This window comes from Dendropsophus ebraccatus, chromosome 7 (genome assembly GCF_027789765.1).
Source record: "Dendropsophus ebraccatus isolate aDenEbr1 chromosome 7, aDenEbr1.pat, whole genome shotgun sequence".
NCBI lineage: Eukaryota > Metazoa > Chordata > Amphibia > Anura > Hylidae > Dendropsophus > Dendropsophus ebraccatus.
Window position 1 is genome coordinate 3,920,678 of NC_091460.1, and position 16,046 is coordinate 3,936,723.

General features: G+C 45.2%; 1 protein-coding gene across 2 annotated transcripts in view; it reads left to right on the forward strand.

The window, feature by feature from the left end:
* DOK1 (docking protein 1) overlaps positions 1 to 16,046 on the forward strand; it is a 42,086-nt gene that overhangs the window by 7,847 nt on the left and 18,193 nt on the right. Inside the window, exons 1-2 of one of the 2 annotated variants that reach the window (XM_069977048.1) lie at positions 3,583 to 4,028; positions 6,029 to 6,331. In XM_069977048.1, coding sequence (XP_069833149.1) covers positions 3,969 to 4,028; positions 6,029 to 6,331 — 363 coding nt within the window. In that variant the 5' untranslated portion in view covers positions 3,583 to 3,968. Of the gene's footprint in view, positions 1 to 3,582; positions 4,029 to 6,028; positions 6,332 to 16,046 lie in introns of those variants that run through there. The other variant, XM_069977047.1, reaches the window with a different exon arrangement.

The window sequence follows — 16,046 nt, forward strand, 5'->3', positions numbered from 1 at the left end:
AACACAACAGATCAGTGATACCTACTGTGTATTAGGCTCCAGAACAGATGGATCGTCACAACTCCACTGATAACCAAGTTACAATGGAAGAAAAGGCAATAATGTGCACACCAGTATCGGGATTGGACCTCTGCTGATTAGAAAAGCGTTGTCTTCTCTAAAGATTAGAAAAGCGTTGTCTTCTCTAAAGATTGGAAAAGGGTTGTCTTCTCTGACGATTGGTAAAGGGTTGTCTTTTCTTCTGGTTGGTAAAGGGTTGTCTCCTCCGCTGGTTGCTAAAGGGTTGTCTTCTCTTTCAATCAGTAAAGGGATGTCTTCTCCGCCAATCGGTAAAGGGTTGTCTTATTTCCTAATCGTTAAAGGATTGTCTTTACTGATGATGGGTAAGGGATTGTCTTCTCCCCTCATAGGTAAAGTGTTGACTTCTGTTCTGATCAGTAAAGGGTTGTCTTCATTACTGATTGGTAAAGGGCTTGTCTTCACTGCTGATCAGTTAAAGGTTGTCTTTACTGCTGATTGATAAAGAGTTGTCTCCACTGCTGATCAGTAAAGGGCTGTCTTCTCTGCCAATTGGTAAAGGGTTGTCTCCTCCGCTGGTTGGTAAAGGGTTGTCTTCTTTGCTAATTGTTAAAGCATTGTCTTTTCTGATGATGGGTAAGGGATTGTCTTCTCCACTCATAGGTAAAGTGTTGACTTCTCTTCTAATCGGCAAAGGGTTCTCTTCACTGCTGATCACTAAAGGGTTGTCTTCTCTGCCAATTGGTAAAGGGTTGTCTCCTCTGCTGGTTGGTAAAGGGTTGTCTTCTTTGCTAATTGTTAAAGGATTGTCTTTTCCGATGATGGGTAAGGGCTTGTCTTCTCCACTGATCGGTAAAGGGATATCTTCTCCACTGATCGGTAAAGGGCTGTCTGCTGATCGGTATTGGGTTGTCTTTTTGAGTGAACACGTAAACAGCTCATTGAAAATTCTATCCCGCCCTTCTGATTTTTAACAAAGTTCTAATAAAGTTTATCCAAAGGGGCGATTAGTATTTCCTTCTCCTCCATTGCACCTGTTCTTACTGTTCATCTGTTCCTTCTTCTCCATTGCCTGCAGTCCCAACTCTGCTCATGAATATCCCAGCAGGTACTTTCTTGAGGCCACTCTTTCAAGATTCCAAAAAAGGCTTTTGATCTCCTCTCACATACTTATACTGAATTGTGACTTTTTGCTTGGAGGCAAATTCTGGCTTTTGTCCAAACTTGCCCCATTTTGCTTGCTCCTCGTTTTGCAGGTCCTTTTACTGTGATAACACTGATCAGTCCACTATGTTACAGGCATCACATACCAGATAAATAAATATTCCCATGTCCCTTTCCTCAAATCTCTCAGTCTTAACCAAGTTTGCCGATGGCTGATGAATCAGTTTGAGGTCAAGAAATCAGGGATAACCTGATCGATTAGAAACATCTTTATTCTGAGGAGAGGTCCTGAGTACCCAAGAGAATCATCCATGCTCCCCTCCTGATCTGTAAATGTTCTCTATAAAGAGCGAGTATATGACTACGGATGGCTTTCTCCCTTGCCGGTACTGATGTCCTGGTGCCCTCCAATGTTTTCTGGTTGTGCCTCACTGCCCACTCTGGGTTTTGCACATGGTCTGGTTTCCCAGTTTCTTAAAGGGCCAGTATGCACCTGAATGTTCACAGATATAACACAAAGTAATGTTTAATGGCTGTTGTGTGTACTTACTATACAGTAAAGAGCTGATGACTTCCTCAGGGGAATGCATTGATTCCATCATTTTTGTATCATGGGTTGTATATTGGCAATAATACAAACTCCTATATTACATCTGACCAAGCCTTACGTTTTTGGTTGTGTTCCTTCTTCTACACAATATCATTCTACATCATATTCCTTAATGTTTCTCTACTTTTTGTCCCATCTAACCCCTATTGTGTTCCTATATGGCTACCCTCCATTGTTTTTCTCTTTCTGCATTACTTCTATGATAATCCATTTCCATTTAAACCCAATGGTCAGAAGCATCGGTGCAGGAGGACTTTGGGCCTGACCTGATGGGTTATATGGTCTTGGACTAATTAGGTGATGGCTCTCTCTTATTTTCCAGGTCACTTGTATACGATGTTGTGAATGATCCCGGGTCGTGTCACCATTGTTGCCCTCAGTACTGATCATGGTGAATAAGGATGAGTGAACTCTTTGGCAATTTAGTCACTAGTATGAAATCTGGTAGCTTAACAGGTTCAGTGAAAAGTTCAGCTTCTTTATTTGTGAATCATGGATGAGGACATGTGATGTGAGATGTAGGAGCTCTATATATATCATACAGTCAAGGTTCTAGTTCTCCTATAGGAAATTTCTGCATGAAGAATAAGACTAGATACCAGCAGAGCACTGTCTACACAAGATTCTATTTCCATATAACAGTGAACAATGAAAACAAAAATTAGGTTTTTGTTCTAAAAAAAATAGATGTGATTTTACAGCCGTGAAAGTACTGAATGTATGCGCAAAGGCCCTTTTAATAATAAAAGTCTCTCTTTTAATCTATTTTCACCTATAAACAGCTGATTTACAGGCTAAAACGAGTGTGACCATAGCCCAAGACATCTGCTCTTCTTGCTGAACCAGCAGGAAGTGACCTCAGCCATTTTCCACTGTATAAGGCCACCTGTCGTTCCCCCCCACCCCCACCCAGACTCACTAACAACCACAAGAAACATTAGTGATCACAACGGACTCACAATGCTGTCCTGGAGGGACCTGATAGTGGACAACCTTTTACATTGTACCTGCCTGTGATTGAGATTAATTATTGTGGTGTAGCCAGCATGCAGATCCTTTGAGGGCTCGATGACTTTATGACTGATTGTACCAATGTGGACATTCAAACTTCTTGAGCTGAACATACATATAGGTTTGCTTTCAGATGAAAGCTTTGTCACTTAATGTCCATCTTTTCAATCCCTCCATACACATAGGATAACTGCCGGCCGAATGCTTGATGAGTTAACGGCCATCTCTTCCAATCTCTCCATACACATAGGATAACTGCCGGCCGAATGCTTGTTCAGTTGAAGCCATCTCTTCCAATCCATCTATACACATAGGATAACTGCCGGCCGAATGCTTGATGAGTTAACGGCCATCTCTTCCAATCTCTCCATACACATAGGACAGCTGCCGGCCGAATGCTTGATGAGTTAACGGCCATCTCTTCCAATCTCTCCATACACATAGGACAGCTGCCGGCCGAATGCTTGATGAGTTAACGGCCATCTCTTCCAATCTCTCCATACACATAGGATAACTGCCAGCCGAATGCTTGTTCAGTTGACGCCATCTCTTCCAATCCCTCCATACACATAGGATAGCTGTCGGAGGAATGCTTGTTCAGTTGACGCCACCTCTTCCAATCCCTCCATACACATAGGATAGCTGTCGGAGGAATGCTTGTTCAGTTGACACCACCTCTTCCAATCCCTCCATACACATAGGATAGCTGTCGGAGGAATGCTTGTTCAGTTGACGCCACCTCTTCCAATCCCTCCATACACATAGGATAGCTGTCGGAGGAATGCTTGTTCAGTTGACGCCACCTCTTCCAATCCCTCCATACACATAGGATAGCTGTCGGAGGAATGCTTGTTCAGTTGACGCCACCTCTTCCAATCCCTCCATACACATAGGATAGCTGTCGGAGGAATGCTTGTTCAGTTGACGCCATCTCTTCCAATCCCTCCATACACATAGGATAGCTGTCGGAGGAATGCTTGTTCAGTTGACGCCACCTCTTCCAATCCCTCCATACACATAGGATAGCTGTCGGAGGAATGCTTGTTCAGTTGACGCCACCTCTTCCAATCCCTCCATACACATAGGATAGCTGTCGGAGGAATGCTTGTTCAGTTGAAGCCATATCTTCCAATCCATCCATACACATAGGATAGCTGTCGGAGGAATGCTTGTTGAGCTGAAGGACATCTCTTTGGCCCAGCATTCATGTATTCTGGAGATGGAGGTATGCTACTGCCAGACTCCTCTGCTGGAGCTTATATGCCTGAGAACAAAAGAATCGGCCAGTTGAAATTTCCCTGTGAGAGTCATGGGGCCACCATACACATTGTAGCTGTCCATTATGTATGAACAGGTTATGTTAAGAATGGGGGATGTCAGAAGCTGCTTGTAGCGGGCCCCTCATATGCTTGATAATCTGGTTCCCTACAGTCACAGCAGTAAGAGTCATGAAATGTTTATTGTAGAGCAGCATTAAAGGGCCAGTACATACAGTAGTGGTTCCTGTATACAGCGTACCTCTGGTTATCATCAGTTTGTTTTCTCACTTCTAACCTTGGACTCTCATCATTTTACTACAACTTCTCCAAAGTCCAACTTTCCCTGGACTGAAATATTTACTTCCCCTTCCGGTTGTGTCCTCGAAGCCTGGGCTGATACATTAACCAGAACATATAATAAATGTCACAGCTTCCTCTAGAGCTATCACAGTACCAACGACAGAAACACCTCCAACACCAAAATACACGGATCATGGGGCGCAGGTCCAACTTGGGATTGAGGCAGAGTGAAGAGTAAAATAGTTTTATTACAGAGACTCAACGCGTTTCAGGATGACTCTTGAGAAAAGGAACCGGTGCGGTTCCGAAACGCGTTGAGTCTCTGTAATAAAACTATTTTACTCTTCACTCTGCCTCGATCCCAAGTTGGACCTGCGCCCCATGATCCGTGTATTTTGGTGTTGGAGGTGTTTCTGTCGTTTGTTCCTTTGGATATGGGGAGTGGCTGCGGTCCGTGATCCATATGTTTAAGAGTGTTGTGCCTCCACATTTGCACAACCACACCAGGTGAGGGTTGCCGTGCACCCCATACCCCTTCACATCATGTCCTTCTGATCCTCGCTATGGAGCGCTGTCGCCCTTTGTTTTATCACAGTACCAAAGCATCCAAAGGGAAGGCCCCTACATTCTATACTCCAGAGCTATCACAGTACCAACCCATTCAAATAGAAGGCCCCTACATCCTATACTCCAGAGCTATCACAGTACCAACGCATTCAAAGAGAAGGCCCCTACATCCTGTACTCCAGAGCTATCACAGTACCAAAGCATCCAAAGAGAAGGCCCCTACATCCTACACCCCAGAGCTATCACAGTACCAAAGCATCCAAAGAGAAGGCCCCTACATATTATAATCCAGAGCTATCATAGTACCAAAGCATCCAAAGAGAAGGCCCCTACATCCTATACTCCAGAGCTATCATAGTACCAAAGCATCCAAAGAGAAGGCCCCTACATCCTATACTCCAGAGCTATCACAGTACCAAAGCATACAAAGAGAAGACCCCTACACTACACTCCAGAGCATCACAGTACCAACGCATTCAAAGAGAAGGCCCCTATATCCTACACTCCAGAGCTATCACAGTACCAAAGCATCCAAAGGGAAGGCCCCTACATCCTAAAACTCCAGAGCTGTCACAGTACCAAAGCATTTAAAGAGAAGACCCCTACATCCTATACTCCAGAGCTATCTCTGTTCTGAGCTCCCACAGTGCACTGGGTGTATAGGGTGCTGTCGATTCATTATCCCCATCTATACAGTTGTTGTTCTGGATAAACTCTTTGTGGTCACTCCCTATAAATTGTCTTGCGATGTATCTGAAAAGGTCTCATACTATGACTAGACTAGGGGCAGAGTTTTGTGTATTATGTGCCGATCACACAAGGTTTAAGGGGGCAGATCCGATAGATGAGGACTAGACTTCTATTTCTCATTAGATATGTCTTTGTAAAATGGGCCTGTCTAGTCTTCAGTACATAATATATACATAATCATATGACATGAGCGATAAATCGATGTGTAATAAGTTCGCTATGTCCCATCCACAGGCCTGATCAGTGATGGAGCCATAGGCACGGTACCCTCATAGGCCCCAATCAAATGTTCTGGATGATTCTTTATGAATTTCTGCTCTTACTAACTCTCATTCGTGTCTTGTGACAGAAGTGGAAGAGATGCTACGTGGTACTGTATCCAGACTCACAGTTTGGTGTGGCTCGAATAGAGATCTATGACTGGAAAGATGGCACCTTGGCTGGAGAGAAGATATACGCCCGTCGTGCTACTGACCGGAAAGTGATACGACTGGCAGAGTGTATTCACGTGGCCCCTGCCCCCACAGAGACTGGCCATAAAGAAAACATGATGGCTTTCATCATAGAGACAAGTGACAAGACCATGCTGATGTCTGCTGAGCGTCCGCAGTGTGAGGAATGGGTGCAAAGACTGACTGAGGTCGCCTTCCCGGTGAGTACACCAGCATGGAGACGTCCAGAGACTGTGGAGGGTATGATAGTATAAGATTCTGGGTACAGATGCAAGTATGTCTCATCTATAGGGAGATGTCTCTGTTATGTCTTCTCCATAGAGGTAATGACGGAATCCAAATGGCAAAAAAAGAGATATTGTCCTCGCGCAGACCATAAGTAGATTTCTGGTTTATTGGTACATAAAAATCCCCAGGTAACGCGTTTCGAGAGCCCTCTGCTCTCTTTATCAAACCTCCAGGATGATTCAAACAAAACATAGAACATGGTATATAAATACCCCCACATGTATACACATAGGCCCGCCCACATACTCCAATAACGGAAGTCCGGCTATGATCGGTAACAAAATCATACCTTTGACCTACTCAATAGATCAGAGTCCATAGGTCTGCAGGTGTAAATATGAATATACAATGCAAGACTTCATATGATCCTCATTACCTTACTTAGTTGTCACGTATTCTCCCGCGGCGTCCTCCCGAGTTGCCGCTTGGAAAACAGGACCTTTGCGCGTGCGCACTCAGATCCTGTTCCCAGGCAACCGGAGACGCCACAGGTCCTAAACGTACCAGTCCCGAGAGAGGAGGGGAGAAAAAGAGATTAACCCCTCCTACCTCTCGAGGCAGATGGAGATGTACCAGCTTACAATGTGAATGTGTGCAAGCGGAGCAAGATGATGGAAGAGTCAATATGCAGGTAAATAAATATATAAATAAATAAATAAATAAATATGTATGTAAAAAATGGAAATAAATATATAGAAAAAGAGAGAGAGGTGACTACCCTTACAAACTCTCGATATAAAATATGCAAAAATGAAAATACAAAAATAAGTGTGTGCATATACACATATAAGTATATAAAAGGACCACACGTATGTTCCTAGACACTAATACACCAACATATAGGTCTGTTCTAAAACGGATCACTTCCATATATAGATATAAATACATAATTAAATATATAAATATCCAAACATAAAAATGAAATATAAATAAATCAAAAATAAACTGGAAAAGAAATATAGGTAGTGCATACCCACACTGACATATATTAGTGCATTGCCCTGATTTTATAGGTTACTCTCAATGGCTTCATTTAGACCCCAGGGGATGAGTGTAGAGATCTTGTATATCCAATACATCTCTCTACGTCTCAAAGTGGCAAAACGGTTGCTTTGTCCAGGGGGGATATGTTCTATCGGCACTATAGAAAAACCCTTGAAGGACCCATCTTGGCATGTTATAGCGTGTCTTGACACACTGTGTTTGTCAAATCTATTTATGACATTGGACCTATGTTTGTTTAGACGGGTACGTAGGCTCATTTGTGTTCTACCTACGTATTGTAGCCCGCAGGGGCACTCCAATAAATAGATGACGTATGTGGTGGCACAATTCATAAAAGAATTTATTTTAAAATTGTCGCTACTAGTGTTGCTTTGAAAATCCTGTTGATTGTGTTTGATAGTAGAGCAGCACTTGCATCGCATCGAATTGCATCTATAACTACCCACTGGTTTCGTGCCTATCTCGGATTTTGTAAATGAGTTTATAGTTCTCAATTTGCTTGGGGCTACATGATTTTTGAGGGTACGGGCTCTTCTGTATGTAATGCCCTCAAAAATCATGTAGCCCCAAGCAAATTGAGAACTATAAACTCATTTACAAAATCCGAGATAGGCACGAAACCAGTGGGTAGTTATAGATGCAATTCGATGCGATGCAAGTGCTGCTCTACTATCAAACACAATCAACAGGATTTTCAAAGCAACACTAGTAGCGACAATTTTAAAATAAATTCTTTTATGAATTGTGCCACCACATACGTCATCTATTTATTGGAGTGCCCCTGCGGGCTACAATACGTAGGTAGAACACAAATGAGCCTACGTACCCGTCTAAACAAACATAGGTCCAATGTCATAAATAGATTTGACAAACACAGTGTGTCAAGACACGCTATAACATGCCAAGATGGGTCCTTCAAGGGTTTTTCTATAGTGCCGATAGAACATATCCCCCCTGGACAAAGCAACCGTTTTGCCACTTTGAGACGTAGAGAGATGTATTGGATATACAAGATCTCTACACTCATCCCCTGGGGTCTAAATGAAGCCATTGAGAGTAACCTATAAAATCAGGGCAATGCACTAATATATGTCAGTGTGGGTATGCACTACCTATATTTCTTTTCCAGTTTATTTTTGATTTATTTATATTTCATTTTTATGTTTGGATATTTATATATTTAATTATGTATTTATATCTATATATGGAAGTGATCCGTTTTAGAACAGACCTATATGTTGGTGTATTAGTGTCTAGGAACATACGTGTGGTCCTTTTATATACTTATATGTGTATATGCACACACTTATTTTTGTATTTTCATTTTTGCATATTTTATATCGAGAGTTTGTAAGGGTAGTCACCTCTCTCTCTTTTTCTATATATTTATTTCCATTTTTTACATACATATTTATTTATTTATTTATTTATATATTTATGTACCTGCATATTGACTCTTCCATCATCTTGCTCCGCTTGCACACATTCACATTGTAAGCTGGTACATCTCCATCTGCCTCGAGAGGTAGGAGGGGTTAATCTCTTTTTCTCCCCTCCTCTCTCGGGACTGGTACGTTTAGGACCTGTGGCGTCTCCGGTTGCCTGGGAACAGGATCTGAGTGCGCACGCGCAAAGGTCCTGTTTTCCAAGCGGCAACTCGGGAGGACGCCGCGGGAGAATACGTGACAACTAAGTAAGGTAATGAGGATCATATGAAGTCTTGCATTGTATATTCATATTTACACCTGCAGACCTATGGACTCTGATCTATTGAGTAGGTCAAAGGTATGATTTTGTTACCGATCATAGCCGGACTTCCGTTATTGGAGTATGTGGGCGGGCCTATGTGTATACATGTGGGGGTATTTATATACCATGTTCTATGTTTTGTTTGAATCATCCTGGAGGTTTGATAAAGAGAGCAGAGGGCTCTCGAAACGCGTTACCTGGGGATTTTTATGTACCAATAAACCAGAAATCTACTTATGGTCTGCGCGAGGACAATATCTCTTTTTTTGCCATTTGGATTCCGTCTATGCTAACGCACACTTTGAGTCTGCGGGTGAGAGTCCTCAGCAGCGACCATCTTCTTCCAGTCTCTTTGATACGTTATATAGTAGTTGTGGCTTATCACAACTACATCAGGTGAGCAAATACCTGTATACTTACCTATAGGCCTATGGCCATTTTTATTTATTTATGGTGTTACGCTATGAGGCGCTCTGCCTTGTGCCTTTTTTTGTCTATATTTCCATAGAGGTAATGTCTCTGATATGTCTCCTCTATAGGACGATATCTCTGTTATGTCTTCTCTATAGAGGTGATGTCTCTGTTATGTCTTCTCTATAGGGAGATGTCTCTGTTATGTCTTCTCCATAGAGGTAATGTCTCTGATATGTCTTCTCTATAGGGAGATGTCTCTGTTATGTCTTCTCCATAGAGGTAATGTCTCTGATATGTCTCCTCTATAGAACGATATCTCTGTTATGTCTTCTCTATAGAGGTGATGTCTCTGTTATGTCTTCTCTATAGATGATGTCTCTGCTTTGTCTTCTCTATAGGATGATGTCTCTGCTTTGTCTTCTCTATAGGACGATATCTCTGTTATGTCTTCTCTATAGGGAGATGTCTCTGTTATGTCTTCTCTATAGATGATGTCTCTGTTATGTCTTCTCTATAGGATGATGTCTCTGTTATGTCTTCTCTATAGGATGATGTCTCTGTTATGTCTTCTCTATAGGATGATGTCTCTGCTTTGTCTTCTCTATAGGATGATGTCTCTGTTATGTCTTCTCTATAGGATGATGTCTCTGTTATGTCTTCTCTATAGATGATGTCTCTGCTTTGTCTTCTCTATAGGACGATGTCTCTGCTTTGTCTTCTCTATAGGATGATGTCTCTGCTTTGTCTTCTCTATAGGATGATGTCTCTGCTTTGTCTTCTCTATAGGGAGATGTCTCTGTTATGTCTTCTCTATAGATGATGTCTCTGCTTTGACTTCTCTATAGATGATGTCTATGTAGGTGATTCTTCACCCCCATCATCATCAGGTCTGACTTTACCATCCCTATTAACACCATTCAGCCTCCTCTATACTCCATACTTCCTCTTCGGCCTTACGCTGTGGTCCACCACAGCCGCTCACACTATAGGTCACACATTTCACTTTCCGCTCATCTGTATGTAACCTCGCTAACTCACCTCTCCCAATGTATGACCACAATCTACCACTTTACTTACTTCTGACCTTTTCCCTTAGCACTACATAATCATAAAGTAGACAACAGGAGGGCAATACAACACTGTGTATATACAATATAAGGCTGGGTTCACACTACGTATATTTCAGTCAGTATTGTGGTCCTCATATTGCAACCAAAACCAGGAGTGGATTGAAAACACAGAAAGGATCTGATCACACAATGATGTAATTGAGTGGATGGCCGCCATATAATGGCAAATATTTGCTGTTATTTTAAAACAACGGCTGTTATATTGAAATAATTATTTACTGTTATATGGCGGCCGTCCACTCAATTTCGCCATTGTGTGAACAGAGCCTTTCTGTGTTTTTAATCCACTCCTGGTTTTGGTTGCAATATGAGGACCACAATACTGACTGAAAAATACGTAGTGTGAACATAGCCTAAAATAGCTGTATAGATTGCTTAAGAAGAGTCAGGGACAAAAAATAAGGTTCCCCCTAATGCCACATGTAACCCCCTACTGAAGGCCACTGAATCAAATCAATCCAAGTGGTTCCCAAATCTGAAATTGCCCAGGATCTTGAATTCAATTTATGCCTCAACCCAAATGCTGCGATCCCGCCATGTAGCCCAAAGGCTCGGATCCTGGCCATGTGACCCAAAGGCTGCAATCCCGCCATCTAACCTTAGGGGCTCCGACCCCGCCATGTGACCCAAAGGCTGCGATCCCACCAACTAACCTAAAGGCTCCGACCCTGCCATGTGACCCAAAGGCTGCGATCCCGCCATCTAACCTAAAGGCTCCGACCCTGCCATGTGAACCAAAGGCTGCGATCCCGCCATCTAACCTAAAGGCTCCGACCCTGCCATGTGAACCAAAGGCTGCGATCCCGCCATCTAACCTAAAGGCTCCGACCCTGCCATGTGACCCAAAGGCTGCGATCCCGCCATCTAACCTAAAGGCTCCGACCCTGCCATGTGAACCAAAGGCTGCGATCCCGCCATCTAACCTAAAGGCTCCGACCCTGCCATGTGAACCAAAGGCTGCGATCCCGCCATCTAACCTAAAGGCTCCGACCCTGCCATGTGACCCAAAGGCTGCGATCCCACCAACTAACCTAAAGGCTCCGACCCTGCCATGTGACCCAAAGGCTGCGATCCCGCCATCTAACCTAAAGGCTCCGACCCTGCCATGTGACCCAAAGGCTGCGATCCCGCCATCTAACCTAAAGGCTCCGACCCTGCCATGTGACCCAAAGGCTGCGATCCCGCCATCTAACCTAAAGGCTCCGACCCTGCCATGTGACCCAAAGGCTGCGATCCCGCCATGTAACCCAAAGGCTCCGATCCTGACCATGTGACCCAAAGGCTGCGATCCCGCCATCTAACCTAAAGTCTCCAACCCTGCCATGTGACCCAAAGGCTGTGATCCCGCCATCTAACCTAAAGGCTCCGACCCTGCCATGTGACCCAAAGGCTGCGATCCCGCCATCTAACCTAAAGGCTCCGACCCTGCCATGTGACCCAAAGGCTGCGATCCCGATATGTAACCCAAAGGCTCCGATCCTGGCCATGTGACCCAAAGGCTGCAATCCCGCCATGTAACCCAAAGGCTCCGAACCTGCCATGTGACCCAAAGGCTGCGATCCCGCCATGTAACCCAAAGGCTCCGACCCTGCCATGTGACCCAAAGGCTGCGATCCCGCCATGTAACCCAAAGGCTCCGACCCTGCCATGTGACCCAAAGGCTGCGATCCCGCCATCTAACCTAAAGGCTCCGACCCTGCCATGTGACCCAAAGGCTGCGATCCCGCCATCTAACCTAAAGGCTCCGATTCTGGCCATGTGACCCAAAGGCTGCGATCCCACCAACTAACCTAAAGGCTCCGACCCTGGCCATGTGACCTAAAGGCTGCGATCCTGGCCATGTAATCCAAATGCTCTGATCCTGGCCATGTGATCCAAAGGCTCTGATCCTGAACATGTAACCCAAAGGCTCCGACCCTGCCATGTGACCCAAAGACTGCAATCCCACCATGTAACCAAAAGGCTCCGATCCTGGTGCCATTTGACCCAAAGGCTCTGATCCTGGCCATATAACCCCAAGGCTGAGATTCTGGCAATGTGACCCAAAGGTACCGATCCTGGCCATGTAACCCAAAGGCTCCAACCCTGCCATGTGACCCAAAGGCTGCGATCCCGCCATGTAACCCAAAGGCTGCCATCCTGGCCATGTAACCCAAAGTCTCCGATCCTGGCCATGTGACCCAAAGGTTCCGATCCTGGCCATGTGACCCAAAGGCTCTGATCCTGAACATGTAACCCAAAGGCTGAGATTCTGGCCATGTGACCCAAAGGCTCTGATCCTGAACATGTAACCCAAAGGCTGAGATTCTGGCCATGTGACCCAAAGGCTCTGATCCTGGCCATAAAATCTCTGTTCCTTCAGTAGGAGAAGAGACCTATGAACACTACACTTAGCAAACATTTTTAATTCCATTAATTATATATTGTTTTTATGTTGCCACTAAAAAAAAAACTATTTGGCTCCAAACATTTTCAACCAAGGAGAAAAATGCGTCCAGGAAAGATTTGTATATATTAGGAAAATTGTGCCTCTATTTTCTTGTTAAGCAAAAATAGAAAAATCGTTAATAAAAAAAAAAAATAACCTTGAATTCATCAATGTTTAGGTAACATACACCCATCCCGCCCCCCCCCCCCCCAAAAAAATAAATAAATAAATATCCAGATGAATAGATAAAGAGATACATAAACGTTTACAGAAAGTACAATGAGTGAAGATAAAAGTTCATAAACTTCAGTGTTAACAATAGTTGACCTGCTGCAGCAGGCTTCCTCAGGGGATCTTCTGATACGATGGATCCCAGGAATCTCAGCCTGTCTCCGATGCATGTGGTGACCATGATTAAAGGGGTATTCCCCCCTCAAAGTTTTTTTTGCATTAATACGTTGCCTACCCATAGCTTTCCATCTTTCCAATTTCAATTTATTATGGATTCTGTACACTTTTGCTGTTATCTAGGTGCATTCACCCCCACCAAACGCATAGAATCATCAAATCTCAGTCCAACCCGACACTCTCCCTGCTCCTGGCCCCCACCCTCCGTGTCAGGATCACGTGTCGTTCGTCTCTTCAATGGGCTGGGTTAGCGCCCATTGAAGGGAAGGAGGGCACTGACAGCTGCTGCTGATCAGTGTCTCCCTCCCCCACTTCACCTGTGTGTCCCCCCTGCCCCTGAGCTCACTTGTGGCCACCACACTGTGCCCCCTGATGTTGCCCCCCCCGACTCTCACCCATGCCCCTCCCCCTGTAGATCAACTGCCCCCCCCTGCGCTCCCCTCGCAGCTCAACGTCCCCTGCGGCACCCCCCACCCCCCACAACACCAACCCCCAGAACTCACCCTGCGGCCCCCCCTGCGAGGTTCACCCCAGCACCACCCTCCTCTGCTATGCCACTACCTCAACTCTGCTATGTCACTACCTCAACTCTGCTATGTCACTACCTCGACTCTGCTATGTCACTACCTAATCTCTGCTATATCAATACCTCAATTCTGCTATGTCACTGCCTCAACTCTGCTATGTCACGACCTCACCTCATGTTGGATATAGATTGACTTTAAAAAAAAAAAAAACAACAACTTGTATCTATGGAACAGAAGCAGCTAGAAAGACGGGAGATGTCTCAAAATACTCAGGGGGACTTGGTGAGCAAGACCAGCTAGGTTTGGAAGCATTTTATTATTTTAGCTCTTGGGGGGAATACCCCTTTAAGCTCCACAGCACGAAACGCGTTGGTTTTATGATTTTAGTAAGAAATTAAAAGTTATGTTTTATATTGATTCTCTAGACGTTTTGTAGCCAGGCCCACTTCTGCCATGAGGCGGAATGAGTATTCCGCCTCAGGCGGCAGATTTTGCAGGCCTGCAGGGGGCGGCATGCCCGGCTGATAATCTGGCGGACCGGGCAAATGCCCGCTGGGCCGCCCACATTATCAGTTGTAGGGCCGCCTGCCGGGCCCCTCCAGAACATATACTACCACCCCCACCTCCCTGGAACACCCAGGGTCCGCGGCCACTGGAGCTCTTCAAGGCGGATCTGCCCCTTTAAAAGCAGGGGGCTCCGCTACCACTAGCTCTTCTAACCAGTCCACTGAGCTTCCGGGACAGGTCACCTGATGCACGCCGGCCCCGTAAGCTCACAGCTCTAGCCCCGCGCGCCGCACCTCTCCCGCGGTCCTGTGCGGTCAGCTGTTACATGTATGCCACCGAGCAGGAGAATAGAGAGGTGCGGCGCGCAGGGCTGGAGCTGTGAGCTTACGGGGCCGGCGTGCATCAGGTGACCTGTCCCGGAAGCTCAGTGGACTGGTTAGATCAGCTAGTGGTAGCGGAGCCCCCTGCTGTTAAAGGGGCAGATTCGCCTTGAAGAGCTCCGGCGGCCGCGGCCCCTGGGTGTTCCACGGAGGTGTTGGTTGGTGGTGGGCTTGCTGCGGGCCCGCGCACGCGGGGGGGGAGGTGGTTCGAGTGCCAGTGAGGGGGGGCGGCGGCCTGAGGTTTGGTTCAGGCGGCACAGACCCCAGAATCGGCCCTGTTTGTAGCGCCGGATCAAGAACTTATTTCCTCTTGATCTACTAATAGTTTACATGTTTAAGTGCTGTGGTTCACTATTATGTTACACACCTAAAAGCCCGGCAAATACTGGCATAGGAACTAACTGAGAATATAAGGTTCAGTAATCAGATGGACCCCGAGGAAGCCAGCAGCAGTTTGGTGAAAGGCTTGCGATTCTCATCACCCATCCACTTTAAAGGGTTTTATAAATTACTTCTATGTAAATTCTCTAGTCCTCCAGCTGCTGTATGTCCTGCAGGAAGTGATGTATTCTCTCCAGTCTGACACAGTGCTCTCTGCTGCCACCTCTGTCCAGAGCAGGAGAAGTTTTCTATGGCGATTTGCTGCTGCTCTGGACAGTTCCTGACATGGAAAGAGGTGGCAGCAGAGAGCACTGTGTCAGACTGGAAAGAATACACCACTTCCTGCAGGACATACAACAGCTGATAAGTACTGGAACACTGGAGATTTTTTTAACAGAAGTGAATTAAAAATCTCAGGCACTTTCTGTGACCAGTTGGTATAAAATAATTTTTTTGTGTGTGAACTACCCCTTTTAGGCTACTGGCATAGAAAGGGTGAAAACATGCCTGGGGTTTGTTATCCGAGACGCCCTTTACTTGACAGATGTATTCTGGTTCATAAATCTAAACTTAAGGTGTTAACCAAAAAAAGGAAGTAAGGTTCCATTCCTGTACAGCATGCACGTGGCTGATCTCACACGCCGCATGGTTTGTCAGGCTGAGACATGCGTCTATTACCCTGTATCCAGGGTCATCTG